This window comes from Lontra canadensis, unplaced genomic scaffold (genome assembly GCF_010015895.1).
Source record: "Lontra canadensis isolate GAN:19392208 unplaced genomic scaffold, GSC_riverotter_1.0 scaffold15, whole genome shotgun sequence".
Lineage (NCBI taxonomy): Eukaryota > Metazoa > Chordata > Mammalia > Carnivora > Mustelidae > Lontra > Lontra canadensis.
The window spans coordinates 3,024,154-3,041,778 of NW_022631009.1; the positions used below are offsets into that span (position 1 = coordinate 3,024,154).

Consider the following 17,625-nt stretch of genomic DNA (forward strand, 5'->3'; position numbering starts at 1 on the left):
TCAAGTGATTTCCCCTCTATTTTCAACATTCCACCAAGACAGAGAGTCACTAGATCCTCTATTATCTAAATTAGTCATTTACATTGATGAAGTTGGCTTGGTAATAGCTGCTGTGTTGCCTGGCTGATGTTCATGTGAAATGGGTTTGATCCTCAATCTTACATGAAGAATACTAATAGAGCAATTTACAATCCTGTAATGGAGAAAAGGGACACGGCTAATACTGGAAATCTACAAGTAATGTCTAATGGGTTTTGGAATGCTTGATAAAATGCCTTTATAGCTTTATTTTCCTGATTTGTATTCATTTGACCAAAGTTCAAATTAATTTTAACTTAGCTAATAAGCTTATCACCAGGACAGTTTGAGGGGTTAGGCGAAAGATAAATCTGATCCAAGGTTAAAAAAAAAAAAAAAATGTTAATGGGTAATCCACAATTACCTAACCAAGATTTGACTGTTAATGAAATTTGCAACTCTTTTATTCTCTTGTACATAAACTGCACATGTCGATGGTTTCAAAGTATTTGTCTTTTCTATAAATGTTTTGTATCTATGTGCGATTATTAAAAAAATATATATATACTGAGGCAGCAGTACCTAGTGAGGCCTCTAAGTCTGAGTTAGGACTACCTGGGTCTAATTACATGTCTCACAGCTATAGTCACTGGGGCCCAATGAGTTCATGCTGTCCCTTCACACAGCAAACCGGCGGGACCCTCTTCTTTTGGTTTCACGTGTCACTGGTTCTAAGACACCCCCCCCCCACCTCCCCCCCGCCACACACACACACACATACCTATTCCCCGCCCAGCTCTTCCGCAACCATTATACATTTCCTAATTTCTAACAGTTGGCTTCCAAGTGCCAGGAAAAGCAAAGGCAAACCCCCAATGTGCTCTCGCAAGCCCCGCCCACCGGCACAGAACTTCCGGCTCCCGCCCTCGGCGCCGTCCCAGTTCCGCTGACGCCAGAGGTCAGAGGTGACAGGCAAGATTTCGGCCGTCTGTGGCTTGGAGCGGTTGGTGAAAGGAGCATCTTCGTGACAAGCTCGCCGGAGACGGCGAAAAGGAGCCGAATCGCGGGAGCAAGTTTGAGGCGGCGGCGGATCGGACGCGGCGGGGTGTGGGCGCCGAGGGAGCCCTGGCCGCGGGGCATGACTGTCGGGAGCGTGGGGGAGCGGGGAGTGGGAGGTGCCGGAGGCTGGTAATACCCCGCAGCCCCCCGGGAACCGGGAAGCAAAGCTCGGTGGGAGCGCTTCATGCCGCCGACTGGTTTAGAGCCCGCCAGGATGAACAGGAAGAAAGGAGACAAGGGCTTTGAAAGCCCAAGGCCATATAAATTATAAGTATTTTTTCGTATTCCTTTCCTTTTCTAGCTTTAGTTCTTACTAGTTTTATTTTGTGATTGCTTGAAGCTGCCTTGGTGACCCTGGGAAACCTAGTGGGAAACTAGAGCCCACTCACGGTGGTGGAAATGCCGTTTGTAGGACCCTATGTGGACAGTATGTATGGTTTTGAATGGCAGTATTGTTCAACAAATTTAATGTCTCTTGCAGGTCAATAGGTGTTTTTCTTAAAATACCTAGCTTCCTATTTTTATACGAAGAAATCTATTTTCATGGCTGTTGCTAAATTTAAAACGTGCAATTACCTTAATTAGAATTGTGAGCTGCTTAGAACTTCCTGTTTATTCTTCCGTAGAATTATGTTTTTATTTAATAATAGCAGTATTTTTTTCTTTTTCTTTTTAATATACAACCCATCAGGTTGTCTGCATCAACAATATAAACTTCCAGAGAAAATCTGTTGTGGTAAGTATATTCTCAACAATTATAAGCAGTAACAAATTCAAACATCCTTTACAATATTTAGAAATGTTCCCTTCCAGATGACTATGCTTCAAGAATAGGTAATATTCAGAATTCAGATCTGTGTGACTCCCAGGTGCATAGCCTTGCTGCTGTTCCGACTGCCTCAAATCTCCCTTCTTTCTCTCTCTCTCTTTTTTTGTTTCTGTATTAATATTTTATTCTGTTTAATCTGTTGTGGAATATGAAAGTCTCTATTACCAAGCATTTTAGAATTTTGCATGACACAAGAATAAGCCCATAGTGAAATTTCTTCAGTGAGAAAAATTAAGGTTAGCGCTTTCACAGACTTAACTTGGCTGCTAAGAGGCCGGTTTTGTTTTCTGATACTTAGCAGACCTGGTTTAGGAGCATTGCTTTTTGAAGGTTTAGGTATGGTGTTAGGGTGTTTGAAATCTCGCAGACCTTGCCCCTTTCCTTTGATATTTATAGATTGCATATATAATCCAGTCTGGGACAGTCTTTGGCTGCACAGTGCTTAATTTGGGGGGACTTATATTAAAGAGACAAAATCTTAGTGAGATTTTTGTTTTTGTTTGTTTTTTGTTTTTTTGTTTTGTTTTCTCATTTGTTTTGTTTTGTTTTTTACAGGGGGTGGGTGATGGCATGAACTTCCTTCTGGAACTGTTACTGCTGTATGCATAAGTTTACTCAAGATGAGCTGTATAGTTAAATTAAAAAGTAACCTATTATAGGAATCTTAGAATCCTTAAAGGTTCACTAAGTCCCATCTCCTTATTTAGGGAATTTCTCTGTCAATATTCCTTGCATAGGATTACAGCTGACCCTTGAATAATGTAGGGACTAGCGGTCCCGACTTTCTGCACGGTCAAAAATATGCGTATAACTTCGACTTCCCAAAATCTTACTTCTTATAGCCTACTATTGACCAGAAGTATTACCAGTAACGTGAACAGTTGATTAACGTGTATTTTGTGTGTTTATTATATACTGTGTTATTGTAATAAGGTAGGGAAATAATGTGTTATTAAAATCATAAGGAAGAGAAAATACATTTACAGTACCGCCCTGTATTAGGAAAAAAATCCACATATACGTGGGCCTGTGCAGTTCAAATCTGTGTTGTTCAGGGGTCAGCTAGATTTACTTTGTACTTCATGGAGGGATACTTAGGTGTGTTGTGTTGTGTTGTGTTAGTTGGGCAGGGAAGATAGGAGAATTAGGAAGTTTAAGATGTTACTGTAATAATCTTGGGGAGAAATGATGAAGCCCTGAATGAAATAACTATAATGAAAGTGGTATAGAAATAGAGTAGACAAGATTGACTGAATTACAGTGAATGTTCATTGAGTACATTCGATGTATGAGACTTTCTAAGGTTTTATGTGAGTGACCTCAATCACAATAACCCCATGAAGTAGACACTCTTTTAATCCTAATTTTAAAAATTAAAGTGGCTGAAAGGCTGGAGACTAAGTAACTTTCTTCAGGGCATAAAGTTAACAAGTGATGGAGCCATTTTTAAATCCAGGAAGACCTAAGAGTCTCCTGCAGCTCCTTACTGTCTGTTCCCTCTTTCCACCTCCTCTGCCCCTGCATATATAATCCAGTCTGGGACAGTCTCTGACTGCCCAAGTTCTTAATTTGGGGGGAACTGTATTAAAGAGACAAAATCTTAGTGAGCTTTGTTTTTTTGACAAAATAATAGATGGGAAGGAATTGCAGATGATTCATACTAAAAATTTTAGGAAGGAGCTGTGAATGAGTGGTTTCCCACTAGAAAAACTGGTTAGGTGGTGAATGGATTGGAGTCCTATAAGGAAATAAGCAGCATATTCATACAGGTTAATTGAGGGAAGGTTGTAAAAGGACTATTTAGAACAAACAGGGTTAAGAGAAACCAAGAGATGGAGGGGCACACTGGGTTAGCAACAAGGAACAGTTAACACTTCTAAACCTGAAAAAGCAAAGGAAGAGGGTACTAGGGTATAATAGACTATAGTAGCTGTGAAAAAGAGTCACCTTATAGGATGTGTGGCCTTTGGTGGCAAAAGCTACTGCCTCCTTCAGCTGGGTAGCAGGGAACCTGAAGTTTAGATGTAATGAGCTCACTTTTCTTCTCCAGTTTTCTCCTCCTTCCCATTGGACCACCCCAACTAGAAGCTAAAGAGCTAGTGGCCAGTTAATGTACATCTTGGGGTATAGAATGGAGAGTGGATTCGGAGGGGCAAAAGGAGAATATTTAGAATAGTCTACCCATTTGCCCCCAAAAACATTCTTTCTTGTTTTTTTTTGTTTGTTTGTTTTTGTCTTTTTGAGATGAAAAGCTAGCATTCCCAACACAGGAAACTTAATGAAGTCTCACCCATTATTGCAGAGGTTGGCAATGGCTGACTACCTATTTTCGTAACAAGTTTTGTCGCAGTGCAGTCACATCCACTTATTTATATATTGTCCACAGTGCTTTGGAGCTGCCCTGGCAGAGCTGAATACCTATGGCAGAGGCTCTGTGGCCCACAAAGCCCATTTACTGCCTGACCCTTGAGGGAGTTTGCCAATCTCTCATCTCATGAATTCATGTGAGGATATGGCCTTTCAGCTGTACTCCCACTAAAGTATTATCTCCCACCAGTATCTTTCATCCAAAACAGTGGAAAGAAAAGTAGTTAAGAGAACGTGAAACTTAATTGCTACAGTCCCTGCTTTATTTAGCCGGTGTCAAGGCCAAAGTTGATAAACACAGCTTCCTCATTCTCCTGCCCGTTCCATTTTCCCTTTTCCTTCTGCTGATGTTTCTGTTGGTCTGACTAGACCTTCATTCCTGTAGGATCGGCATCCTTGCCTGTCCTGTCTTTATTGAATTGTTGTACTTGCCCGTTGATGAGGACTGTCAGCCAGGTGAGCCATAAGAGGCGTTCTGTGAATCCTCCTGGACTGCAGACAGAATTGTTGTCCTTACTGTATCGCAGAACCTAATCTTTGTTTGATAATTGGGATTAGTCATTCCAGTCAGTATAGTGGCCTCTTCTCTGCCTGACGGTTTAGTGGCATGAGGAACCCAAAGTGGTCAAGGGACAGTCTCAGCCTACGGTGTAATGGAACCAGGACTATGTGCCTGGTGGATGCACGTTTCTCCTGGCCAAATATACCAAACCCAGGGTAACAAAGACAGCAAAGATTCCTTCAGTGTTTGTTTTGTTTTGTTTTTGTTTTTAATATAATAGTGAGAACAGTCACTCCAGCTTTTACCTTTGGTTTGCAGATCTAGTTTGGCCATGGAAAGCTGACCTTGTATATTGTCCACTAGTTCCAATAGCATTCTGTTGGAGGTCTCTCAGTTGATGCAGTAGCTGAGCATTCAGTAGCTGTACTGAGTACTGAGCCTCAGTAGCTGATCATGCCAGCATTTCTGGATGATAGGGCACATGATGAAACGAGTAAATTTTGTGTGTAAGAGCCTATCACCACACTTCCCTGTATACTTAGAGGCATGTATGAGATATTACAATGATATGTATGGTCTTCTACAAGTATGTTGTGGTTTGGGGGGAAAATCTAGAATATGTCTGCTCTTGTAAGGACAGATATGTTCTTGGTGTGTGCTGTCTTATAGTCGTTCTCCTACCAAGTGACTGACTGGTCTTTCCAGTACCATACTGGATGCTTAGTATGAGCCTGTGCTAGTGGCAGTGGGCCCTCAGCAGTGGTGGTAGCCAGCTCATCCCTGATGGAGGGAAGACCATGCCATAGGGCTCATGTAGCACGTCTGTTCTACCACTTGTGCATTGGGTAGGGTGACTAGGGAAAGAGTCCACCGTATCGACTTCCTCTTGCCACTTGGTTTTGGGGAGGTCCTTTCTGCTGTGGGTGCCCTCTGATGGTCGTTTATGTGATAACAGCATGGCTATTTTCACACGGTACCTGTTCTGAGAAATCCATCCATACACTTCTGCCATCTTCCTGTTTTCAGTCTTTTAATTTTGTTCTTACCAAAGTCCTAACCAACCCGTTAGCAATTGCCCATGGATCCGTGTTGTTGTATACTTCAGGACGTCTCTGCTTCCACAAGGAGGGTATGGCCAGATCTATTTCCCAAGGTTCTGCTGGCTGTAGAACTTCTTCCACTGTCTTTTAGGGCCACACTTCAGTGGCATTCTAATGGCAGTTCCCTCCACTTCCAGCTGGTGGTAGCACCCTGCATGCTTACTCCTAGTTTGGGCTTGTGCTTTGTGCTGTTAGCTGAGCATAGGGAGTTCTCAGTGACACGATGGGTGTAGATTGAGGGAGAGGTAGACGAGCAGTGGGAGGACGTCTTACTGGATTCTGAGCACCTACTCACGTGTTGCCTCTTCTTTATGAATCTGCTTGGCCCTGGCTCAGATCTGTTGTCTCTGTTTAAAAGTGGAAAACTGCTGCACTTGCCCAGTTTGATTTTTCAGAGCTTTATTTTACTCTCCTATCATTATGGTCATTTCAGGTAACAGTCTTTGGAAGTCAAGTGTTGAGTTTCTACTGAAGGGTCTAGTAGCAAACCAGTAGTGGCTTTGCAAATTGAGTGTAATTAGCAACAGAAGACTTTGTGGCCTTCCTCTCAAAGCTCGGGAATTTGCACTGTCATTCTATTGGGAAAAGCCAGTGTCTGTAGAACACCTCTGTCTGTCATGGACATTCCTAGTGCCATTGGATCTGCTGACTCCTAAGGCCCAAGTGTCAAGGTGGCTTGAACCACGCCTGAACCTGCTGCAGAACCTTTTCTTAGTCTAGACCCCTGTCAAAGCTGGTAACTTAATAGGTTGCCTAGTAAGCAGTACGCCCAGATCTAGATATTGCCTCCAGAATTCAAGGAAGCTTACCAAGTTTTGTGTCCTTTCCTCTTCCCCCTCCCCACCTTGGTGGGCAGTATGAAATGAAGCAACTTATCTTTTCTTTGAAAGGAGTACTTTCATATGCCTCAATACTGGAACCTTAGAAGCTTTATTAATGTGATAGGCCCCTGAACTTTGATGCTTTTTAACCTGCATCCTCTGCCATCCATATGGTTTTTTTTCTTAAAGCGTTTGGAGAACTTGCTTTTCTCTTCTCACCAGGTCTAGTTAGCATAATTCTGTCATTATAATATGCCAGTGTAATTCTTTATAGCCTATCTTGGAATCAAAGGACTTTTGGACTACGTTTTGATTGAGCAGGAGAATTGATAATAGCTTTTAGTTATTAGATGACAGTGAAGGGGTTCTGCTATTTTGCAGAAAACCTGTGTCTGATTTTTTTTTTCCTGGTAAGAATTGGCGGGGTGGGGGAAGCATTTGCTTGATAATTAGTTTCGATACTAGTTACCAAGAGCTATGATGATTTGCTGCAGTAAAAATACTATGTCTGAAACTGTGGTTGTAATTGGCAGGTGTGTAATAATTCATTGTCATTCTCCAAAACTTACTCAACTTTTGTATTGGCTGAATAGTAGAGTTAAGTGAAGATGTAGTAGGCATCTTTCCAGTATCTGATGGCATGAATCTCTGCAGTTCCCCAAGGGATGTTCAGTTGCTTTGACTTACTGTCTAGCCCTTCTCTAGTAGTCCTCACTGTGCTGGTGAGAGAACAAATATGGGGATTTGTCAGTTACTAAAATATATACTGTGTGTTCTGAGACTAGGGAGATAAGTCCTACTCGGAAATAGCCTTGGGCTGTTACCCTCATGAGTACTTGACCTCCAAAGACTTCCAGTATGACTAGTAGACTGGTAAGGTTTTGGGACTCCAGGAATTGTTTCAGAATCAAGATACAATACCTCCAAGAAGAGAGCAAAAATTAGTTCATTTGAGTGTGATAGATCTCAAGATTTTAAGGAATGATATGTGAGACTTGTACATGTTTGTAGGCACAGGAAGAAATTCTGTAGGGAGGAGGCATTGTAATTATAGGAGAGGGTGATTAATAGAGTGGAATTTTAAAGGCTGCTATAGGGTATGGCCTCCAGTGACCAGTGGAAGGATCACTGTTGAACAGTAAAGATGGCTACATGCAGCAGGAGGGCAAGAGAATTGGTAGATGGCAGAAGAGTGGTTGAAATGAAGGATCTTGAATAAACGGAGAAGGATTGTGTAAGAAACTGGAGGAGGTCAAGGAATTGGAGGACTTCATGTGGTTGACAGTACCACTGGGGAGGAAATAACAGGAGGGGCAGAAGGATAAGCATTGCGGGCACTCAAGTTTGAAGTGTCAGCGTGGGAGTAATTACCAGCAGTAATGATACATCTTTTGGAGTGTGGTCTTGATGCTGAAGTGAAGATTGTAGGAATTAAGGTCAAGGAACTTTGAAGCTGTGTTACTGCACGGATCAAATATATCTACATTCATATCACTTAGAGTGATGGCAGAGGTTAAAAAGGGGGAGTATGAGCCTTTGATAAATGTTGAAGAATTTGGGAGATTCGAATAAAGAGAAATAGAGGGTAGTGGACCTATATGGCACGAACATACGGGAAAAGAAGTAGAAAAGAATGATAAAGACATGTCTTAAGCATCTATTAGATGTCCACTATGATTTTAAGGGCTTTCCATGTATTAAATTGCTGAGTTGTCAGACCACCTGTTTTACAGATGAGGAAAAGACAGAGCTAGACTAACCCAAGATCATACACTCATTAAGTGGTAGAGCTTGGATTTGAATGCAGGCAGTTTACCTCCAGAAAACATAACATTTAAAGATGACATTATCCTGCCCTTGCTCTTATATTATATGCTATATAAAATCCTATGAGCGGTCTAGAGTAGCATTTGAAACTAGGAGGTCTCCTGTTTTCCCCTCCCATAATTTATAGTGAATGAAAGAATAAGTAACTTCTTGTCAGAGGGATTTCAAGAGACATTTTATCTAAAGCCAGAAGGTATAGAACAAGTATTTGAAAAAGTTGAATAGCAAAAGAGAGATTTAGAACAGGATAGGAGTATGATCAGCTGTGAAGTGTTTGGGAGGGAACAAGGAGCAAGAAGGAGATGAGACTAAGTGAGAGCTTAGGTGACTGGGGGCCTTGCAGTGATGCCAGTGGTCAGAGATGACGGAATGGAGGCATGTAGAAATTAATGGATCTGAATGTTGTAAGCAAATATAGGTTAGGGCTCTAGGTGGTGTCAGAGACCTGATGTTACAAGGAGACTGGGCTTGCCCTATCTTCATGAAATACACTCCATTCACTGTTCTGTCACTGTTAACCTTAGTCTAGAAAGCCAAATCCTGTTCTTAGTTCCAGCCATGGAGCTAACTACTGACTTAAAGCACTTTCCATAATCTTTTCTATTATAGCTCACTTTCGCTCTTGTCTGCATTCTACTCGCTGTCTTTGAGCTGATCCAAGTTTGTTCATATAGATTGGTCATCGGATTGCTGATAGGCTAATTAAGCTAGTAGTTTACACCTTTATTTTATTATTATTATTTTTTAAGATTTTACTTATTTATTCGACAGAGAGAGAAAGAAACAGCAGGAGAGGGACCACAAGCAGGGGGAGTGGAAGAGGGAGAAGCAGGCTTCCCATTGAGCAGGGAGCCCAGTGCGGGGCTCGATCCCAGGACCCTGGGATCAGGACCTGAGCCCAAGGCAGACGCTTAATGATCGAGCCTCCCAGGCACCCCAGTAGTTTACACCTTTAAACACAGCTTTCATCAGCAGTATTTTGGCTTCTTTCTGTTCTCATTTGCTACCACATAGACCTGCATAGATAGTATAATTTTAGAATGTATGGCTCTCTTCATATTTGCGAATTAGAGGGATGGGGGCTGCAGAATCTCTAGATATTTGAGCAGTTATGCTGAATGTTATAAAAAAAAATTTCTTGTATATTATTTAAAACCTTGTACGAGAAACCTAGCATTGTAGGAATCCGTTGGAATCATTTAGATCTGGTTTGAATGTGAATACTCCTCTTACTAGTTATATGACTTTCTTAACTTTGTTAACTTATCTGTGAAAAGTATACTTTTTTCGGTTGTTAGGTTGTTAGTGGGATTGGAGAGAACATATTCGTGTAATGTCTGGCATATAGTAGCGCTCACTAAATAGCGGCCATTATACTTGTTATGCTTTAGTTCTCTATGTTGCTGCCTCATTTCATCTTAGCTTTTCCCATTGTAGCTTGTCCAGTTTCCCTATTCACCCTGCAGCCCCTTAAAGGCTACTGTTTCATGCCCTCCCATAATTGGCATTTGAGTACATCAGTTTTTTTACTCGAGAGAGTAAAATCAGTGGACTAGATGCCATGTTCCAATGGCCCATCTTTCCCATTTGGTTCCCATTTTGGAGGACCATGTTCTTTCACTCACCAACCTGGTTTTGATTCTCTTTCTGCTCTTTTTTTTTTTCTTTTCTTTCTTCCCTGTTTGAGTTCCAGACTGTATGGAAATTCTCGAATTTGATAGTGAGTCGTTTTACTTTTCTATTAGCAGAATGTCTAATTTTCACTGATAGTGAATCATGAAGAAGATAAAAGTATTTATAATTCACAACTGTTCATTCATTAGGACAGTAACGTTTGAAATGAAGATACTTGGAGAGCTTTTGTTTGTATGTAGCTATTTGAGATTCTGTCTCTGAAGTGTAGTATACATAGTAGAAATAAAAATATAAGTAAGTGTAAGTAGTAGAGATTAAAAAATATGTTCTAAAACCTACCCTTCTTAATTCTAATGAAGTTATTATTCTTTATCTTTGCAGGGATTCGTGGAACTGACTATATTTCCCACAGTTGCGAACTTGAACAGAATCAAATTGAACAGCAAACAGTGTAGAATATATCGAGTAAGGATAAATGATTTAGAAGCTGCTTTTATTTATAATGACCCAACCCTGGAAGTCTGTCACAGTGAATCAAAACAGTAAGTTGTATACATTTAAAAGTTGATATTTCTAACAGCTTTGTTTTCCCGATATTATTGGATTAATTTTTTTTGATAGATTTTTCTTAGATGATTATTAGACTTCAAATCGCAATATTTTTCCTAATTATAATTTTTCTTTTACCGCTCTGCCCATTTGGTTCAAGAAATTTTACTAGCTCTGCCCAACATAGTAAGTTACTAAGTTTCCTTTCTTCAGACTGGTTTTCAAGAAGTATTATCTGAGAATTCTAAATAAATTTTAACCATTTTCCTACTTTTAATGTTTTTTAAAAATTACTTCATAAATATTAAGTGTGATCTTAGTAGATTAGGTGTTTACTATAATCCCTGGACCAGAGACCACTTTACTTTAGATAGTTTCAGACTATTATATAAAAATATTGTTTTAAATGCCTCTTTACTTCACTTTACATAAATACTGCCATCTACTGAGGTTACTTCTGTTTTTTATCAGTAAACACGTTTGATGAGTTTTGTGTCCTACTTTTTACAATTAAGTGCTTTGTCTCCACTTTTCCAAATATGATACACTTCACTTTCTGTCATTTTTATGGTCAGATTAATATTCCATTTACTCAGTATTCTATAGTTTGCATGTTGTTTCCCATCTTTCAGCTTTTGTATAATTTCCAGCTTTTGAGATCCTAAGTAATGTTGAGTGAATATTTTGTCCCAGATCAGTTTATTTTCCTTTGAATTATTTCCTTAGGCAAATAGGATTATTTATTATTTTTAAGGCACTTAGTATTTTACTTCATTGTGCCCCGTAACATTTGTGTTAAGTACTGTCAACTACATTTGAGGGCACATGTTTTTTCAAAGTTTAGATAGCATTGGATTGTATCATGAGTCTCTGTTTTGGGGTCAGGTGCCAAAACTTCATTATAACTTTTTTTAAGTCAGGATGGTATTTTAATTCCTCTAGATGTACAACATTGCCTTAAAGCAGCAATTCTCTAAATATGATTTCCAGACAAGCAGCATCAGCATCACCTGGAAACTTGTTAGAAAAAAAATATGATAATAACAGAAAGGAAGGCAAACCATCAAAGACTCTTAACAACAGGGAACAGACAGAGTTCCTGGAGGGGAGGTAGTAAGAGGATGGAGTAAATGGGTGATAGGTGTTCAGGAGGGCACTTACTGTAATGAGCACTGGGTGTTATATGCAAGTGATGAATCACTAAATTTTAGTCCTAAAACTAATACTACGCTATATGTTAACTGACTAGAACTTAAATAAAATCTTGAAAAAAAAAAAAAAAAAAGAAATGCAGATTCCCATGCATTGGCTTTAGATCTACTGAATCAGAAACTGGGGATATAGTCCTACAATTTGTGTTTCAACTAGTGTGCCAGGTGATTAGAAGGGTTGAGAAAAGAGGCTTGTCTTTAGATGTATTTTTAGTTCCAATTATCATTGGTTCAGAATCTTTACAACTCAGGGAAGAGAAAAGGAAATGCTTGTTGGAAAAATTCAGGGAATCTCTGAATTGCTTCTGTAACTTCCCATTTCACAGAGATGAGTCGTTGTTGAAATTACATTGCCTTTTCAGCCACACTTGTAGAACTCATATAAAAACACTTACTAAAAAATCATTTGCATCCTCTTTCCCCCGGGGCGGGGGTGGGTAGAAATGACTTGCCTTTGGGATAGTAAATATACACCACTAATGAAAGGAAAAGACACCTGCAAAAAAGCAGGTAGGGAAGCCATTGCCTTCCTAAGGCCCAGAATAGCTACCCAGTTGGTACTAGAACTCTGTATTTCATGACAGGGTTAGAAGCCTCTCCATCTGCCAGTCACAGAACAGTGCTTGCACATCTGCTTTACCTGTTGCTCAGGTCTCAGAGAATATAATCAGTGCCAGTCCAATGACAGGAACAGTGGACTCCACAGCTGTTGAGGAAGCAAGCTTTACTTTTGCCATGTTTGTTTTGAGGTGATCATATCCCCTAAAATTTCTCTCTAGTGGTAGGGAAGATGCTTTATCACTTAGAGCATTTTAAGGAAAGAAAAGGAGGTTATAAAGGGAAATCTTTTCAAAAATACATTTTAATCTTTTCAGCTAGAACCAGAGCTCAGTTAGGCATGGTCACTTAGCAAATACTTGCTCCCTACCCCTGCTTTTCTGCCAAGCGCTAGAATCTCGTTTACTTTTTAAGAGAGAGGACATTAGTTATTTTTTCCTGGTTTTTATTCTCTGACTTATTTTAAAAAGGGTTTGAAATTGGTTGTAGAATTTTCTTAGACAACGGTTTTAAAAAGAAGCTAATGAATGTAGTATGAGCAGTGAAAAGCAAATCGGGTGTGGGCACACGCTAACAGAAGCTACTGCACAGTGACTGTGGAAGAACTAGACTTGGGTTTGGTACTTCTGGCTGCCATACCGAAGAGGGAAATACTGTTGTGATTGATAAGCCACAAGATAGAAGTATGCCAGGTATTAGAGGAAATTCTGCTTTCCTTAGAAGTTAGATGTGGAAAATCTCTCTTCTGGATTATATTACTTTTAGAGAACTTTGGGAAAGGCCGAGAGTTGAGGTCCTTACTGTGCTCCCTGGATACTTCCGTCGCCTTTGTTTCTAAAGTAACTTTCTTTCTTAAACCAATAAAATTTACACTGAAGCTGAAACAGAAATTAAGTATAGCAGTTTTGAAATTGAAAATTAGATTCTGTGATAACATTTGATCTTTACTACCAGAATGAGTTTAAATGTATTTAAAACAAGAATGCCCTAACAGTCAAAGTAATATACTGCTTCGTCACATTTCTTCTTATTTGTTTTAAAGTTAAGGCGCCAGGCCCTTCTATTTTTAATGGAAAGTGTGTGCTTACCTTGGTTGGGATTCAGTATCTTTCTACTGCAGGGAGAATGTAAGGAAGGGAAACATTTAGATAACAGACTAAAAGACGTTTCTGTGTCTATACTTTTGCCTGTTTTACCTAACTGTTAGCTGAGTTGTTAAATGACCAGATGCAATTAAAAACCCTGTTTGTTACGTTACATGGATGGGACGCATGCTCGCTCAGTCTCTCTCTCACTCTTTTTTGGGGGGGCTTATTGTCTGCCAGTAAAATAATTGCAGCAGTTTCTCTAAGTATATTTTATATTTGAATCTTATATATTGTTGATAAATTATAGTTTGTCCTGTAGGAGTTATGGCTTTTTGGTTCTCTTTTTTTTTCCTTTTTTTTTTTTCTTGCTGTATTTTTTTTTTTCTTAGAATGAAATAGATGTAGATTTTGCCAGAGAAGCTGTTTCTGTGGATAGCCTACAGCGGCTGACATCCTTTTACTTTGTTTCTTTTCCTTCCCTAGGTAGGCTTTGCGACTTTGAGAAGATCTTTTTTATTTTGCTTGAAAAGCTTCAGTCTTCCAGAGTTCCAAGCATCAGTTTAATTCCTGTCTCCTATGTTCATTTTCACTCAGGAATGATAGTAGAAATGAACAATCTTGAGATATAAATGAAGTAGCTGTTGAGTGATTAGAATGATTATTTTTAGAGTAATTGGAGTTGATTTTTTAAAATTGATGTTTAATTTTATTTTTTGCTACTTTTTAAAAAAAGATTTTGTGGATCCTTTATTTTAATACAGACTTCTACTATAAATGTTTTAAACATTATTTTACTAATACATAGTAGAAGTAGGTGATTCCCTCACTGATTATGGTTAAGTAAGTTTTATATGAAGATAGTTTTATATTTTAACTCAGGATGCCTCACTGCCAGTTATTTTACTAGTATCAATTGGGATTAAGTTATAGTGGTTGGAGTAACATTGAAGTTGACTTAGTCAAAACATCAACAGGAATTTTTCCTATACTGTTTCACCTTCTGCTTGAACGCTTCTAGCTCTGGAGAGCTCACTATATTTTAAAGCACCCCTTTCATTATTTCTGAATGCTAGAAAATTCATTATTATATCAAACTACAGTTTGTTTTGCTATGATATTCACAAAATTATCCATTTAAATATTGTTTTATCCTAATTAAATATTGTTTTCCCCTTTCTAGTCTACATGATCTAAATACTTTCAACCCTTCCTCATCTAAAACTCTTTCCAAATTTATTACCATTCTCACCCTTTGAATATACTCTGATTTGTCATTGTTTTTTCTTAAATGTGGTAGCCCTGAAACTAGATATAATCCTTCCTATTTGGATTAAATGATAGATGCTTAGCTATAGAGTCATTTTGACCTTATGTGTATTCATTATTCTATAGTTTGAAATACATTAGCCTTTCACAAATGGCTACTTTGGTTTTGTTTTGTTTTGATTTTTTTTTTCCAAAAATTTTTTTTAAAGGTTTTATTTTTTTTATATCACAGAGAGATCGCAAGTAGGCAGGCAGAGAGAGAGGGGGAAGCAGGCTCCATGCTGAGCAGAGAGCCCATATGGCACTCCCATCAGAGGACTCTGAGATCATGACCTGAGCCGAAGGCAGAGGCTTATTAACCCTGAGCCACCCAGGCACCCCTTTCCAAATTTTTAATTTAATTTCTAGTTAGTTAACATATAGTGTAATATTGGTTTCAAGAGTAGAATTTAGTGATTTATCACTTGCATGGAACACCCAGTGCTTATCATAAGTGCCTTCCTTACTACCCATCACCCATCCAGCCCATCCCCCACACACCTTCCTCCATCAACCCTTAGTTTGTTTTCTGTTGTTAAGTGTCCCTTACGGTTTGCTTCCCTCTTTCTCTCTCTTTGTTTTCCTCTTACCATATATTCATTTGTTTTGTTTCCTAAGTTCTACATATGAGTGAAATCATATGGTATTTTTCTTTCTCTGACTGACTTACTTTGCTTAGCATAGTACATTCTAGTTCTATCCATGTTGTTGCAAATGACAAGATTTTATTCTTTTTCTTTGTATATATATATATCACATCTTTATCCATTCATCATCAGTCATTAGACACTTGGGCTCTTCCCGTAATTTGGCTGTTGTTGATAATGCTGCTAGAAGTATTGGGGTGCGTGTACCCTTTGAATCTCGTAGTGCAATTACTGGGTCATAGGGTAGCTATATTTTTAACTTCTTGAGGCACCTCTGTATTGTTTTCCAGAGTGGCTGCACCAGTTTGCATTCCCACCAACAGTGTAGGAGGGTTCCCCTTTCTCCACATCCTCACCAACATTTGTTGTTTTCTGTGTTGTTAATTTTAGACAAATGGCTATTTGGAGTAGTTCATTCAAGTTTGAATTTGAGGGAAATCCCCTAGATTGATTGATTGATTGATTGATTTTATATAAAAACCTGTCAGGTACAGTTTTCTCCAAGCAACCTTATTTCACAGTATCATATTAAATGTTGTTTTGATTATTTCTAAAAACATCTTTATTGATTTGGAATATCCAAATACCAATATGGTCTCTGTTTCAGAAAATGGGTTTTCCTGCTGGCTGGCTTATTTACTTATTTTCTCTGTGGAAACTGTCAAAACCAAAGACAGAAGGGAAACCAAAACTTGGATGTAGAGTAACTAGAACTTTCAAACACTGCTAATAGAAATGTAAATTGAGTTTGAATAGATGCATACCTTATCAGTAGGTCTTACTCTTAGGTATATACCCAATAGAAACATGTGCATATGTTCACCAAAAAATGTGTACAAAAATGTTCACAGCAGCATTTATAATAGTCAAACTGGAAATTACCTGAAGACTGACCAGTGGTGGAAGGTAGATTGTGGTATGTTCTCACACCACTGGAATTCTAAACAGTAACAAGAATGAATGACCATCAGCTATATGCTGTAGTATGTCTGGATCTCGCAGACTTGACATTGGGTAAAAGAAGTCCAACACAGGAGAAAGTCTATTAAGTTGTTAATCTATCGCCTTAGATGTCAGAATAATGGGTAACCCTTGGTGGTAGGAAGTGGGGCTTGGTTAGTGATTACAGGAGGGCTTCTGAGAGGCTGGTAAAGTTCTGTTCTTGCTCTGTATTCTGGCTGTTTTTGTTCTGTGAAAATTTATTTAGCTGTATATTTAGAGTATGTGTGCTTTTCTGATACGTATTGCACTTCCATGAGTTTTTTTAATTTAAATAGAGAAGAAGTTTACAAATAACTGAATCTTAAGTTTTGTAAAATCTGCACTTATAGTTTAAAGAAGTATATGTTATTGACAAAGAATTACCAGATTATTTTAATATGAATGTTTATAATAGGTTCTTGGAGAAAATTCTTTTGATTAACCTAGTTTACTAGTTTTTCAGTATCTCCTACAACATTACTTATATCTTTAAGCTTTGTCTCCTTGAGGGGATGAGGGTTGGGAGCTGGAGTTTGGGGATGGTCGTGGTTACAGGGCAAGGACATATTAATATTTTGCAGTCACTATTATTCTGAAAATTGAAAACACTTATTATAATCCTGCCTTGTGATTTTTGGCTTTAGTGAGGTTATTATGAAAAGAAACATATTTGATTCATATTATGAAAGGAAACACTGAAATCCAAACCATGAGAAGATTGTTCCTCATAACTAACTTTCCAATAGATTCCGCGTAAAATGACTCACCATTTTATTTGGACCACTTTACCTTTTCTCAGGAAATGAGGAGATTAAGTGAGAATAATTTCCCATAAAAAAACTGAGTGGTCTAATACGTTTAAATTTGGCTTTTTATGTAATGATTGTTTTTTATTTTTTAATTTCACAAATAACGGGGGAAATTACAGGTTTCTTCCACTGTCTTTCATATTTCATGTTTCTGAAATTCTATTGAAAAGAAATTGCAATCTCTGATATACAAAGTAGCCTTTAAAATTAGATGGTATGTTAACTAAGTGCTGGCAAGAATGTGAAGCAACTGGCACTTTTATATATTGATGGTGGGAATATGGAATGGTATAGCCATTCTGGAAAACAGTTTGGCATA

The 17,625-nt window shown here is 38.6% G+C and overlaps 1 protein-coding gene across 2 annotated transcripts in view; it reads left to right on the forward strand.

The window, feature by feature from the left end:
- Window positions 1–976: 976 nt before the first annotated feature.
- TAF2 (TATA-box binding protein associated factor 2) overlaps window positions 977–17,625 on the forward strand; it is an 89,520-nt gene continuing 72,871 nt past the window's right edge. For both annotated transcript variants that reach the window (XM_032858421.1, XM_032858422.1), the window contains exons 1-3: window positions 977–1,344; window positions 1,759–1,813; window positions 10,540–10,700. In XM_032858421.1, the coding sequence (XP_032714312.1) occupies window positions 1,262–1,344; window positions 1,759–1,813; window positions 10,540–10,700 (299 nt within the window). In that variant the 5' untranslated portion in view covers window positions 977–1,261. The remainder of the gene's footprint in view (window positions 1,345–1,758; window positions 1,814–10,539; window positions 10,701–17,625) is intronic.